This window comes from Ciconia boyciana, chromosome 8 (genome assembly GCF_034638445.1).
Source record: "Ciconia boyciana chromosome 8, ASM3463844v1, whole genome shotgun sequence".
NCBI lineage: Eukaryota > Metazoa > Chordata > Aves > Ciconiiformes > Ciconiidae > Ciconia > Ciconia boyciana.
In genome coordinates this window covers 43,445,118-43,459,394 of record NC_132941.1, presented here as the reverse complement: position 1 = coordinate 43,459,394, position 14,277 = coordinate 43,445,118, and the positions used below count along the sequence as shown (strand labels likewise).

At 38.4% G+C, this 14,277-nt stretch overlaps 1 protein-coding gene across 3 annotated transcripts in view; it reads left to right on the top strand.

The window, feature by feature from the left end:
* Positions 1 to 14,277, top strand: part of SEC24C (SEC24 homolog C, COPII coat complex component) — a 39,679-nt gene that overhangs the window by 9,487 nt on the left and 15,915 nt on the right. For 2 of the 3 annotated variants that reach the window (XM_072869620.1, XM_072869621.1), the window contains exons 3-9: positions 4,770 to 4,911; positions 5,896 to 6,074; positions 7,299 to 7,748; positions 9,029 to 9,159; positions 10,436 to 10,504; positions 12,278 to 12,389; positions 13,254 to 13,381. In XM_072869620.1, coding sequence (XP_072725721.1) covers positions 4,770 to 4,911; positions 5,896 to 6,074; positions 7,299 to 7,748; positions 9,029 to 9,159; positions 10,436 to 10,504; positions 12,278 to 12,389; positions 13,254 to 13,381 — 1,211 coding nt within the window. The remainder of the gene's footprint in view (positions 1 to 4,769; positions 4,912 to 5,895; positions 6,075 to 7,298; positions 7,749 to 9,028; positions 9,160 to 10,435; positions 10,505 to 12,277; positions 12,390 to 13,253; positions 13,382 to 14,277) is intronic. The other variant, XM_072869622.1, reaches the window with a different exon arrangement.

Genomic DNA, 14,277 nt, shown 5'->3' with positions numbered 1-14,277 from the left:
TTTGGCTGTCAGTGTAGCCATTGACTAACTAGTGTTTCCTGTCCCATGGAAGGAATGGGGAGAAATTAGACTTGTTTCAGTGAGTGAGAGGAGATTCAAGAAGGACAAAGATTACTACAGATTTGTTGGAGAAGTTTCATCAGTGCAGCTATTTGTAGAAAACAGGTTTTGGCTGTTAGTAGTGTGAAGAATGTTTAGGATGTTTGTGAAAGGAAACTGATTAGCATCTTCCATCAGATACTTCAAGAGTTATTTACAAGTCTGAAAAGCATTTCTTTTTAAGGGAATTAACCTTTTTCCTTCTGAATTATTTCTGGTTTGCCTTTTTAAATTTCAGAACAACAGATATGTAGTTCATGACAGCTCAGTAAGGACATACCTAGAAAACTTGATAACATGTATATAAACTTGTGCAGATTAAAAATGCAGATTTTGTTTGTGCCAGTAATGATTGAAAGGTAGTGTGACACTGAGGGCAACAAGGTGGTCTCATTTGGACAACAAAAGTGTATTGCACTACTTTTAAGTAGTATCTCATACTTTATTGATATATCTGGCAAAGGCCACCCATGGTTTGTGGAGATTGCTCTTCCATCTTGTCTTCTGAGACCATCCTTCCTAGACTTAGCAGACTGTATTAAGGAAATCTCTGTTGTCAAGTTGTGCATTTTGGATCTGTTACTATAAATCCAGGATTCCTTTCTTTAGAAGGAAGGAATGTAAAATTTGGAGCACTAGCACAGCAACCAGAAGTTAACCTGTTAGTAGCTGCTGAATATGACATCCAGGTGGAAAAAGAGTGGCAAACAAACAACATATTATCAAAGAGAGCAGACAGGTGATAGTGAAGACAGTGACAGTTATCCTTTTTACCCCCATCTCCAAAACGTTATGTTTCTTACGGGTCTTTGTAGCAGGACCTGTTGTAGCTCTATAACGTAGAGGAGAGAGAATTAATTTGAGAGGCACTAGAGTGACAGGAATTTGGTGAACACTGAGGGGTAAAAGAAAAACTGCCAGTGTTATTCAGTGATCTCAAAGTAGTTGTCTTAGGGATCTATTTTAAAAATAACAATAAAATTGCTTGGAGGACTGAGTGGAGAAGTGTTGGGAGCAGGTGTCATCCTCAGTCAGGGAGTCTTTTGCATCTGATTTATGTGACAAACCCTAGCTCTAACTAATGGAAACATGGGAATGCTGTGCCAGTGATACTAGTCTTGCTTGGGACCAGAAGTGGAGTACTGTGCTGCTAGCTGAAAATAGCTGCTTCTTGCTATTAGAATGTTGAAAGAACTGGGGCAATTTTGCACCAATCTTTCAGTCGGTTTATCAGTTTCCTTCTGATGAGATCATGCAGTTCAAAGTGCAAACACAATTATCAGAATACCAGTAACAATTAGGCTGCTGCTGGATTCTTTTACGTAGACTCAGTTTACGATACTATTAACACTTGTGTTAACATTAATATATGAACTATGTTGGTATATATGTTGTGCGTGGTAGAACAGTGAGAGGGAGTATAGCTTAAGGAATAATGTGGTAAATGTGACATGGATTTTATGTATACGATATTTTCTGCACTTCAGACTGTCCTTAGTATTGGAAACACTGTCTCTTGGTGCTTTCTCTCAGGCTTGATTTACTAGTGTATTCTGTCTTTCCAGGTTACTTTCCTTCCTTGGGGTTCCCTTCGAAGGGCTCTCCTGTATCTCTCAACTCTGACACTTCTTCTCTTGCACCTAATTTCATAGGTAAATGGTGTCCTTTCTGTGGGAATGTTTGTGCTGTGCCACTTCTTCTGTGCCAAGTTCCCATTTAATATGGATGTTTATCTCAAAGGTGTAGGTACCTGATTATTCAGGCAGAGGTGGATGGGACACTTCCCAATCTATTTGTAGGCAGCACTCCAGAAACATAAATAGGATATGAAGAAATAATCCTGGTAGAAATCCCTTATGCCTGCAGATTCATAGATGAAATCTGACTTGTGACTAATGTTTTCTGAAGACTGATTTCAAAACCTGAATTGGCCTGTTCAGGGAGAATCCTTAGTTTAAAAGCATGCAGTCTCCCACTTGAGAGAGAACTAAAACATGACATTTGAAATTATAGCATCGCCATCAAGAAATGAAAAATCTCACCAAGTACCAGGAGGTTGTTATTGGAAGTCATGAGATATTTGTAACTTGTGCTTTCATTTAAGGGAAAAAAGTTTTTAGCTTTCTTGGCTATAGCATAGAACCCAAATATATGTTAGGAATAATTATGATTCCAAAAGCTGTGGCTTGAAGAAGGAAATACTTTTGCAAAGCTAGCAATCAAGATGTAAGAATTAGAAACACTGCAAGAACATTAGGACATTGAGTTGCTGGAGTGTGTCTAGAGAAGGGCAACAAAGCTGGTGAAGGGTCTGGAGAACAAGTCTTATGAGGAGTGGCTGAAGGAACTGGGATTGTTTAGTCTGGAGAAGCAGAGGCTGAGGAGACACCTTATCGGTCTCTACAGCTACCTGAAAGGAGGTTGTAGTGAGGTGGGTGTCAGTCTCTTCTCCCAAGTAACTAGCAATAGGACCAAGAGGAAATGGCCTCAAGTTGCATCAGGAGGGGTTTAGATTGGATATTAGGAAAAATTTCTTTACTGAAAGGGTGGTCAAGCATTGGAACAGGCTGCCCAGACAGGTGGTGGAGTCGCCATCCCTGGAGGAGTTCAAAAAACATGTAGACGTGGCACTTCGGGATATGGTTTAGTAGGCATGGAGGTGTTGGAGTGATGGTTGGACTAGATGATCTTAGAGGTCTTTTCCAACCTTAATGATTCTATGATTCTAAGAAATAATATTTTATTTTTCTTTCTTTCCAACTAGTGGTATTTTGGAAGAGCTATTTCCAGCAGTGTCAATTTGTTTAAAAGAGTAGGGAGTCACAACTGGGCCAAGACTGTATAGTCTCGGGGCTTTGAGTAAAATCTACGTCCATTTTGAGGTCTGTGATGAGTAAGAACAATATCTCAAAGGTATTAAATGGGAACTTCAGGGTTCTTCAAGAGTAATGAATCTTAAAATAATAAACCACTAGATATTCATACCTGTTCAAGCGAATTCTTTTCAGTGGCTATTTGAGCAGTCTGTGGTAATCGTTAGAGAAGTATATTTCTGACAAGAATTAGAAAAAGAAGACTTCAGAAGCTCTTTCTGAAGCAAGCATGTATTTGTCAAATTGTATGCCTGTTAAAGTTGAGGGGGGAAAAAGTTAATGTAAAAAAAAAGTGTAGGATCCCTTCAGGAATTGGATTAAACATGCTTTCAAAGACAAAAGATAACGATGCCAAACAGTTTACATGTACTATCACAGGAAAGAGATTCCTAAATAGATGGAAGTATATAAAATTAACTGAATAGGTATCACAAAAGACATTCAGAAATAGAAATACCACACAACATACAAATAGTTAGAGATTGGGAAATGCTTAGCCAGAGGAACAGTAAGACGAAGGTGCTCTAACAGTAGTTTAGAAAAGACAAGATTTAATGAGATGAACGTATATAAAAATAATAAATGTCTCTGGAAATAGTTAAGTCCGAAGTCTCAAAATGAAGAACAGGAGGAGGTTTAGTAATAAAGAAAAAAGCCCCAAGAAATTACTGGTTATTCATACAAGATCTAGTTAATTCCTTCCTTAAATTTACATCCACAAGCTTACTAAGAATTACATATAAGCAAATAAGATAAAAATATATGAGTTGAAACCTCATACTTTGGTGTATAAATTATACTGTAGAATTGAGAAATGGCCTATCTTATTTCCTGTTTCGTGACAGTTCCTCATAAGAAGGTTTCAGATTCCCTTTTAAACTTGTCATGCCGGTCACTGTCAGAGACACACAACAGTGTGCATGTGCTGCCCAGGTCTCATGGGGCAGTTTAGTTAGTCATCTGTGTTTAACGATATCCCATATGTGAAATATGTTCCCTTGTGGTTAGCAGGCATGGTCATATGGTTGTTCTAATTATCAACATTTTCAATGTAATAATATTAAAATAGAAGTTTATATTGTCTTTTTTGGAAGTAGACACTGCAGTTGGTCTGCTGGTGTTGTATCCAGCATTGTGCGGTCTCTGGAAAGTGTGAAGACTTGTTTCTGAGGCAAATATGTTTGGGCTGTGACTGAACCAGCTCAGTCTGAAAGATGAGAAAGTATTTGTGTTAGCCACCAACCTTGAGAGGGTGGGAAGAACAGTCTGTGGTGGCACCCATTATGTTATATATAAAAGCAGTTAGTCAGATGTAATTTTTGAAAACTGAATCTGTTCACGTAACCTACTTACCTTTCAAGTAGGGAAAACTGACCTGTAATGAACATTAGGTTTCATGTGAATACTCTCCTTGGTCTGGATAAAAATAATTGGACTTGGAGGGGAAAGAATTTAATACCTTACTGACAAGATAACTTTTTTTTCTTCATCAAAAGATGAAATTGTCTTTTGAAGACCCTCCACAGTACATATTTTCTGCTTGGTCTGTGTGGAGATGACGACTAGTGACACTGGCTAAAAATATTTGTGCTTTCAGTTTTGCTACTTCTAATATAGTTGTATAAATTATTTGTTGCTCATGGAGTATTGATACATCAATTTGGCCACCGCTAAACTGTTTCTGCACTTTTTTATTTCCTGGATTTTTCATGGTAGTTGGTTCAAGCCCTTGTTTCTGTGAGTAATTTGTGATTTTTTTTTTTTAATTATTATTTTTTTCCCCTCTTACGTCTGTAGGTTCGTTAAGAGCCCCTCCAACATCTGGAGCTCCCCCTCCAGCCTCTGGAGCATCTCTTCCTTCTGGCCACCTGGCATACAGTCAATTTGGACACGGAGATGTGCAAAATGGGATTCCAGCCTCAGCAGCCCCGATGCAGAGGTATGTACAGGAAGAGCAAATCATAACAAAGGTCTTGGTAGACCTATGCTAGGTCTAGACCTTTTAGGATCTAAACCAAACTAAATACTTGGTTTTTCCTGTGGTGGACATTGACTTTCTTTATTGCTTCCTTATTGTTTTGGAACAACAATTTGCCATAGGGGTATTTGTTAGACAATAAGAATCTCTGGAGATGAAAAACTCCTGGAAGGATATGAGCAGATGTCAGTGACTGATCACTGACACTTCTCCTCCAAAGACTTTCTTTGTGGTAGTCATTTTGCTATAAGGAATTTTCTGATTCCATAATCTGTCTTGTTTTAAAAGAATTGCATCCACACACCTGTAGTATTTGATTCCTTGGCAGTGTGAATTGATCTCTGTCTGGAGCATGTTGCTGTCTGTCATTACTGAGTAATTCCTTACTTATTGGTTCTGGGTCCTTTTCTGTCAGTTATGGATCCCTGAGTTATCTTCACCTAAAGCTCTTGGGCACGTTCTCCAGAAAGATATTGCCATTACCTCTGTGGTGAAAGCGGCAGCAGTCTTCACTGCTTCATTCTGATTGCTGGTTATGGGGGAAGGTGGTGTTTTTTTGTTTCCTTCTGGTTAAGCTCAGCACTGTCAGCTGGAGAATCCAAATCCTTTGACCAACAGAGTATTCTTACATAGGTGTGCAGGCCTTACTGTTGCTCACCCTGTAGACTCTGTTGCAGTATTTCTGATTTGTTGTGATAACTAAAATGAAATTGCAAAAAAATGCTATAAATGTAGAATTTGTATTTTAAGAAGTAATAGAATCTTTTGATGAAAGGGATTCAGATCCATGCTGGATATGTAATTATTTTCCCGAAACTGAGTACTTCACATAAATAATTGAGACCCAGCTAGTGTTTATGTGGTAGAAAAATTTTAAAAGGCACAGAGAATTGTAACTGCTTGTATAACGGGGAATCCAGTGAAGTTTCTCATCTTCCTTCTCAGGCCACCTGCTTCTCAGCCGTTTCTGCCAGGCTCAGCACCCACACCTGTCAGCCAGACATCTACGTTCCAGCAATATGGTCCCCCCCCAGCCACTGTACAGCAGCTCAGCAATCACATGGCCGGGATGACAATTGGCAGTACTACAGCCTCTGCTCCTCCCCCAGCTGGACTGGGCTATGGTGAGGTTTCCTGGCTACAGAAACAGTGCTATTGCTTTTCATTTATGCTAGTAATTTCATAAAAGGTTTGCTCTCAGCCATGATTTGTTACCATATGGTGATGGGAATTCTCTGACATCTGCCATAGTAAATGGTAGTTTCCTTGGCTAATAAAGTCGTCATTGGGGGAAACAGAACTGAGACTATTGTAGGGGACAGTGCAGGAAGTACTGCAGGACGTGAATAACAAAAGAGAGTAACAATATTTCTCCTCAACTAGGTGAATCTTGGTGTGAAACTCAAAACCAGCCTATCCCTAAGTAAGCTGTTGGAGAGTCTACATGCCTTGCCACTGTTGTGCAGCAGCCCAGTCAAAAAAAAGAAGGAAAAAGGGCTCAGTAAATCACAAGGGGCTGAAATTACTCTGAATGATTCTGTGAAGGGTTTTGCTGGGAGTTGAGAAGAAACTTAAATAAACAGTATAAACTTAATTTAGATATTTTGTTCTATTGCATTAGATCTACAGTCCCACTGCTGTAGATTATAGGACTTTTTTTTTTTAACTGAAGACTAGAGATTTGTCTTTAGTATGTGTAAGCTGGTCTGACTACACTTTGATTTTTTTTTTTAAATTATTTTGGTAAAGTACTTTTTGACAAGCATCTCTCATACTCTAACACAGACTTTATAAGAAAATTAGGAGTAGGGGATGCAGATTTCTCCAGCCTTTTGGCAATGAGTTTGTCTAAGATTATCCTCAGAAACAGTACAGTGGTAAATACAGAAGATGCTAGTTCCATGCTATTAAAACCATGAAGCTCAAAACCCTTCTTGAACTACAGGCTCCAACTTAGTGTGGAGTTTAAGAAACAAACTTATTTCGGTTCAAGAAATCAGTAGACAGACTTGTGGTGGTTCTTGTTTTGCATACTCCTGGCTCTGCCCCTTTTTTCTGGCCTTGAATCCTGAAATGTATTCTGATTATGTAAAATAAGAAGGTCAGACTTTGAGAGAGGACAATGAAGGAACTATCAAGCTTCAGATCCCTTGGAGGAGTTTGAGCTCTCTGATCAATTTAGGAGGGTGTTCACTTAAGGTTTGTCTCTATTAGTACTGGCAAGTCCATCTGAAGGTGAGAAAGTGGTAGACCTATTTAGATGATCTAGAGCAAATGGGTTTTGCTTGCATCTTAATTGTCTTGAGGACAGAAGAAAATTATGTTATATCATCTTTTCTGCTTATCAGGTCCCCCAACATCGGTTCCCCCAGTCTCAGGAAGCTTTAGTGCAACAGGATCTGGTCTCTACACACCTTATACTGCAAGCCAAGGACCCCCTCCTACCAGTGTGTCTCAGGGTCTTCCTTTGGCACAGCCTCCGTTTCCTGGTCAACCAATATCAACTCAGCGCCTACCTACTCAAGTTCCTGGTTTTGCCCCACCTCCCTCTTCTACAGGGATTGGACCTTCCTCTTACCCTCCTACCACAGGTGCCCCAAGGCCACCTACCATGCCAGGCCCACCACTGCCTGGGCAGACAGTTGCTGGACCACCAATGTCCCAGCCTAATCACATATCCTCACCACCACCTCCATCAACTATGTCAGGGCCACACCCTGGGCCTCCCATGAGTGGCCTCCATGGACCACCTCCTCCCACTCATCCTCCTCAGCCAGGATACCAAATGCAGCAGAATGGTGAGTATTCCTAGTATAGGAATTGTAAGTTACGTGTGTTCTCTGTGCGATGCAGACTGAGAACGGGATATCAGGTTTGTTACTTGCAGGCTCCTGGCTGCACTTCAAAGCTTCCCTCTTGTTTCCCTGTGCTCATGTCTGAAGGGCAAATCCAAGATAAACAATAGGATGTGTCGTTCTAAGGCATTTGTCATACAGGTTTTAATCAGATTAATGTAACTAAAGGAATCCTAGCTTACTTGGCCAAAAAGTTGTATAATAATTAGTGCCATAATACTCCAAGAATTTGTGATCAAAATTTTATTGTGAACTTCAATTTGATGTCTGCAACCTCACCTGTTCAAAAATAGAGGCTTGAAATCCTGAAAAGCCTTACTATCTTTTTTTTTTTTAGATTTGTGGCCAGTGTGCATATACAATGTGTGTGAGAGGAGTTGAAGAGGAATTGCTACTTTTTCTTCTTTAATTCACAAAACTGTGTATTTTTCTCCTTATAGAACCTTTCACATTTTGTGTGTGCTTAGAAGTAATATCAGTGAAGCTTTCTGAATTATAAACAGTTTTGGCTGACTTTTAATCAATAACGTTTACACATAGCTAGGATAAAGTAATCATGTGCAAGTGTCATGATTGAGAATCCCATCCCCCATGCAGCTTTGCACAACTGGCCAGGTAAATTACTTAAAAATATCTGTCCAAATTGCTATGAACTGTAAAAACACTAATGGGGTAAATCATACTGTTATTCCATAACTGACTGAAGTTGTCTAAAGTAATATGAAATAACTTCATGTAGTTACAAACCAAAAGAGATAATCACATGTTAACCTATTACTGTAATTTCAGACAAGCCAAAACTGCCCAAGAGAAATCCTTGCATACCTTTTGTTTGAGGAATTATGGGTCATCCACTAACTTATTTGGCTGTTCTGTCTGCGCTTTCTATTACGCAGTTCTGCAATTTAACTTAAATGTTCATAGTGCATGTTCTTAATGTGTATCTTAATCATAGTATTCTAAAAATAGTTATGTTAGTCTAAAAACCTGTGTTTCCTTAAGTCTGGTTTTAAGGAGGACTGTATCCATCAGTTTATTGGATCATTTAGAGAGATGTACAGGTCTAAGCCGAAACACTGTGATAAATATGTTTCATCCTAATTAACTGAAAAGCATGTGACTTTTTTCTCTTTTTTTGATGATGACAGGAAAAGTGAGAAGTGCCTAATGAGGAAACGCCTAGTATTAGCCATTGTTTGATTTTGCTGTCCCTTTCTTGTAAGGTTCCTTTGGACAGGTGAGGGGTCCCCAACCAAACTATGGAGGAGCCTATCCAGGAACACCAAATTATGGAAGTCAACCTGGACCACCACCTCCACCAAAACGCTTGGATCCAGATTCCATTCCTAGCCCTGTAAGCTTACTTTGTTCTTACCAGTGTGAACTCTTCCATACTGTCTTTACATAAAACAGAACTGACAAAGACCAAAGCTGAAAACAGGTTTCTCGTTCCAAAGAATATCAGTCTGTTTTCCTGCTTACTTTTCTCTTGTATATCCAGCTTCAGTCTTTTGTTATGAATAAGCCCAGAAGCAGTATTTTTCTTGGTGACTGAAGAAAGGCACTGCATATGCAAACCAATGCTCTAATTCCTCAGGTCTTTTTCTGTACGATGTTACATTTTGAGAATCCTTGAGGGCTTTGATAAAGCTTGTTTCTCCATTTCTGGATTCTTGCTTAATGACTTTCCAAGGTGAACTAATTTCAGGTTTGAGGTGACAATCTATGAACTGTATGATCCAAGTTTAAAGTATGGTTAATAGGAGATGATTGTAGTGCTTTTCCTTTCCCTTTTCCTATAATCTGTCAAAAAGCTGGTTAGTGGTTTTTTGGGTCATTAAGTCACGACACTACTTCAGTCAAATATGGACAACTTCTCAAATTGGGATTATCTTTCAGAATGGAGGTTCTGAGAAAGGACAAGCAGTGATGTGTAATGGTTAGCAGTAAGGAGTAATATTAAGCCTGGCAGTATTATTGCTACTAGTCTACTGTGCTGTTCCTTCCACTGCTGCTGATGCTGTTCTGTTACTGTCTCAGAAGGCCACAGTCACTTGATAACAGGAAACCCTTCCAGGGCAGTGCTTACAATCAGTTTACTTCAAAACTATAAAAATAATTTAGTTTTGAGGTACATCTTAGATCTGAACTGGTGCTGTTCAGAAGTTTTTGCTATTCAAAAAAGATTATCTGTTTAGACTCCAGGTTTATGTAGAGTTTATGACTGTATTTTTTTCGTAGGATATAAGAAGTCTTTAATTGCTTGTCTGCTTCTCTTTTCCACTAAATGAGATCTCAAATGGCTTGTGTCAGTTGCCTTCGTTTTAGCATGTTCTTAAAGCATAAATCCCCAATTTCTAACCAAAATGAGCACGTGAGCCACACCTCTGTTAGTAATGTGTTCAGAGCCGTGGCCCAATATCCTGGCAAGACTGGTTTTGGGATCGGTGTATGCTGCAGAAGCTGATGTTTCCTGTTGCATGAACCAATGTCCAAATGTATCTAATTCCAGTGCTACAAGTTTGGGTAGAGAGAAGTAACACTGTTACTTTTTGGTTTATTATTATATTTTCTTTTTTCTTTTTTCTTTTTTTTTGTGGCACTCTTACTTTTTATTTTTTTAAAAAAAGCAACTTAATGAGCTGCCACCCCAGCAGAAACCCAGGCACAGAATAGACCCAGATGCAATTCCTAGTCCAGTAAGTGCTGTATATATGTCAATTGTAGTCTGTGTGTTGGTGACCATCTGTGCATGCCTGAAACCTGAACTTCACCCTACTAACCCTCCATCATTAATCCTTTACCCTTCCCTTGCTGTCTTCTGCTTGCCTTATCAAAATGAGTAACATTACACCACAAGAGGTTGTTAAAATCTTGTCTTCTGTTATGAATGGTGAGGCAATAGAAAGCAGACTGTTTCAGAAACAGATCATGAAGAATGTCTCCCCTTCACTTTGTCTGATCTTTAGAATATCTCCTCCATCAGATTCCAACTGGTATTTTCAGTGTAAGCTATCAGTATCATTGTCCATACAATGTGTGTCTCGTGTTAACATACACACAGCATGAGCCGTTGTAGCCATGTTTTTTACTAGGTTTGAGCAGAATTTGATTACTGTTCTTGTTGAGATACCAGTACTGGGCTAATGCTTTGAAGTTCTAAAATTGCAGATGAACTGTCTTGTTTTGATGTTAATTCCTAATATAAATCTTCTAGTAGATTAATATGAGGCATGGGGAGCTATAAACATTCTCTCATTATCTGTGCCCATACATAACCATTAAATTTTGAATTTGAAAATTTAATGTTTATGTGTAGAGAATCTTACCTAAAGAAAGAAAAAAGCAGCTACCTTTTGGATTGGAAGAAAAAAATTACATTTGACTTTGTTACCCTCATATCACTTCTTCTTCATTTAGCCAAAGTTGGTCATATAACAGGTACTAGTGGTGAGATCACCAATGTCAGTCAGTCTAGACTTTTGAAATGGGACTAGATTTAGCCTAGAGTAGTTAGTGTCTGATGCTATGGGAGGCTTTCTGCTGGCAACTTGGAATCCTTAGTGAGAAGGTAGAAGTTCTGCCATGCAAACTTCTGCATTTCACAATTTACTCTAAGCAAAGGCATGCGTGTTTGGTGGCAAAATAAGATCAGACGAATCATTGCTAGCTTTAATGCTTTCATTCAGGCACTGGTATGGAAATGTAGTTAAAACTGTGTATAACTACAATTTTCTGTTGTTATGAAAGGTCAGTGGATATCTTAGTCAAGTAAAACTGTTTAATGCATTTCCATTATCTTAAGCTTATTTGCATTACTGAAGAATTTGAAAAACTAAAATTTAAGATTTTTACTGGCTCTTTGAAGTTTAAGCTTGATTCATTGAAAAGTCTACTGAAACTTCGCTTTCCACATCCCCAGAATTCAAATCATAAAGTCTTGAGCACCACAGAGTAAAGAAGACTTCCACCTGAGCTTGCAAGCATCTGTCTTTAGGTCAGAGTTACAGCGGTTAGAAATAAATGCATACTGTGAAAACAGTGGGAACACAACAGAAAGGAAAAGCCAGGTTATCTATAGAACTTCACCCCGAGGCTTACAGAAGCTTCTAATTTTAATTTGGCTAAGACCAGTATACAGGGGAATACTACCAAAAAATTCCTTTCTTGATATGTGTTTGGCTTTTATGAGTTCAGATCAGGCCTTAAAACACAAAATATGCTACTACTCAAAATACTTGGGGAAAAATACTGTTTGCAACTTGTAATTTATTGTTAGTCATTAAATACTATTCAAAATCAAACTGAGAGGTGACTGCTTGACAAAACTTATTTGCTTTAGACTTCTTATTTTTAGAGATAGTAATGTTTGCCTGAGGTCCTCTTTTCACTGCCTTACAGATACAAATTTTGTATTTTACAGTACTTTGAAACCAAGCCTCCAAATATTAATGTAGTGTTTTCCATCATAGATTCAAGTGATCGAAGATGACAAAAGTAACCGTGGCTCAGAACCATTTGTCACTGGAGTGAGAGGGCAGGTCCCACCTCTTGTTACTACCAATTTCTTGGTCAAGGATCAAGGTAAAATATTTTTCTTTTCCTAAACAAACAAAACACAAACCCCAAAGAGTCAGTGACAGAACTGTCTATGTGTTTAAAGGAAAAGTTAGAGGAATGATTTCAGCAGCTGCCGATGTGTGTTTTACCAACAGAAGCTTAGTTTGAAGTCCTATGTTGATTGGATCTCAATTTAGATTCTCCTGATTGTGTGGTAGCTAGTAACGAATTCACAAGTAAAAAATGTTTTCCAAGGCAGGCACCTGAGACCAGCATTAGCAGGGATATCAGAAAGCAGCAAATGAAGCCTCTTCTGTAGAGCTATATTAATGACAGTTAAGAACTGAAATTTACTAGCAATATCATTTGAATTGGATTGGGAACTGTATTTTTTTTTTTTTAAATCATGAGTGGGATGTAAATTGGTCCATGGGCTTCATAGAGAAAGGATGTTTCATCTTTTCACTTCCCATGCTTTTTTTGAGATTTAAGCTCCCTTAAAACTTCAGAATCTGATTCTACAATCAAGTGCTTTACTCTTCAGCCAAAAATACAAAATCGAACAATGGAAATGTTTGAGTTGAGTTTTCTGCGTATAGTACGTTTTAGTCTGCAAAAAGAGTGAAACAGGAATGCCTTTTTAGAGGTTTAAGTTGATGTGGAGTCAAGTTAATTTGTTTTGAGTTAAGGGCTTTTATTATACATAGTTAATCATAAAGAGGCATTTTGTTTGGAATTTGTTTTGCATAGATTGAAATTAATTGATTGTTTAGATAAGCTCTTAGTCTCTGTGGCTTAACAACACAACTAAAGGTATCTTTATTTCTGTTCTTGAATATAAACTTATCTTGTACTGAAATCTGTGGGGATTTTTTCTTTGTTCCCCAGGTAATGCAAGTCCCCGCTACATAAGATGCACATCTTACAATATTCCCTGCACCTCAGATATGGCCAAACAGTCCCAAGTTCCCCTAGCTGCTGTCATAAAACCGCTGGCTACTCTACCCCCAGAGGAGGTGAGAACCATATGCAGAGTTACATATGCATTGTATGCACTCTGAACTCATCAGGAGAAGGCTATTAGATGTCAACATTTAACAGATATGTTGAGAAGGAATGTTCAGATAATGAAGACTAGGTAAACATTGATTTTCCCACAAGCATGTGGTAGAGATCTGTAATGCAGAAGAATGTTGTGTTCAAAACATTTAATATTTTGATTGCCATGATAATTTCAGCTTTTTTGCAGTAACTGTCAAGCACTATGACCAAATGATCAAAATACTAGGATGGTCAGAAATGTGTACACTTCCAGTTGATCTCAATTTCTTTCTTGGCCTAAAGTATTTAAATGGTTACTAATCGCTGATGTTAAGTCTTTTCTAGGATGTCAAGTTGTGGAATTGTATAAAAATTTATCGAGCAGCACTGGTTAAGCTGTCTAATGTGCATGTACATTCTTAGCACTGTGTGGGGTGACAGTACAAGACTGAGTACTGGGCACTGCTGAGCTGCACTTGTATTTCTGCCCTTGCTTTGTACAGCACTTATTTCCCTCTAGGTGTAACGTGTGGCTAGGTAGCCTTTTACCCACTCTGTCTGGTTGCTGAGAACATGAAAGCTTCAAGAACATTACACAGATAGAAATTTTATAAAATATTCTAAACACTCTGGCTACTGTGTACTGTTAGCCTGCTTGGAGCAGTGAAATAAAGACAAATATGCTTGTTAAATTTGAATACATATGTTTGCAGTATTCTGTGTCCTGTTAAACTTAACTTTAGCATCTGTTGAGGAAAGGAATATCCTCTGGGCTTTTAAGGGTGTTTTTCTCCTGTTGAATGTCATTAATGTTCCTAAACTATGGTTTGGATTTTGAAAGTTGGTTTGTGGTAAAACTGAGTTGTGAAGT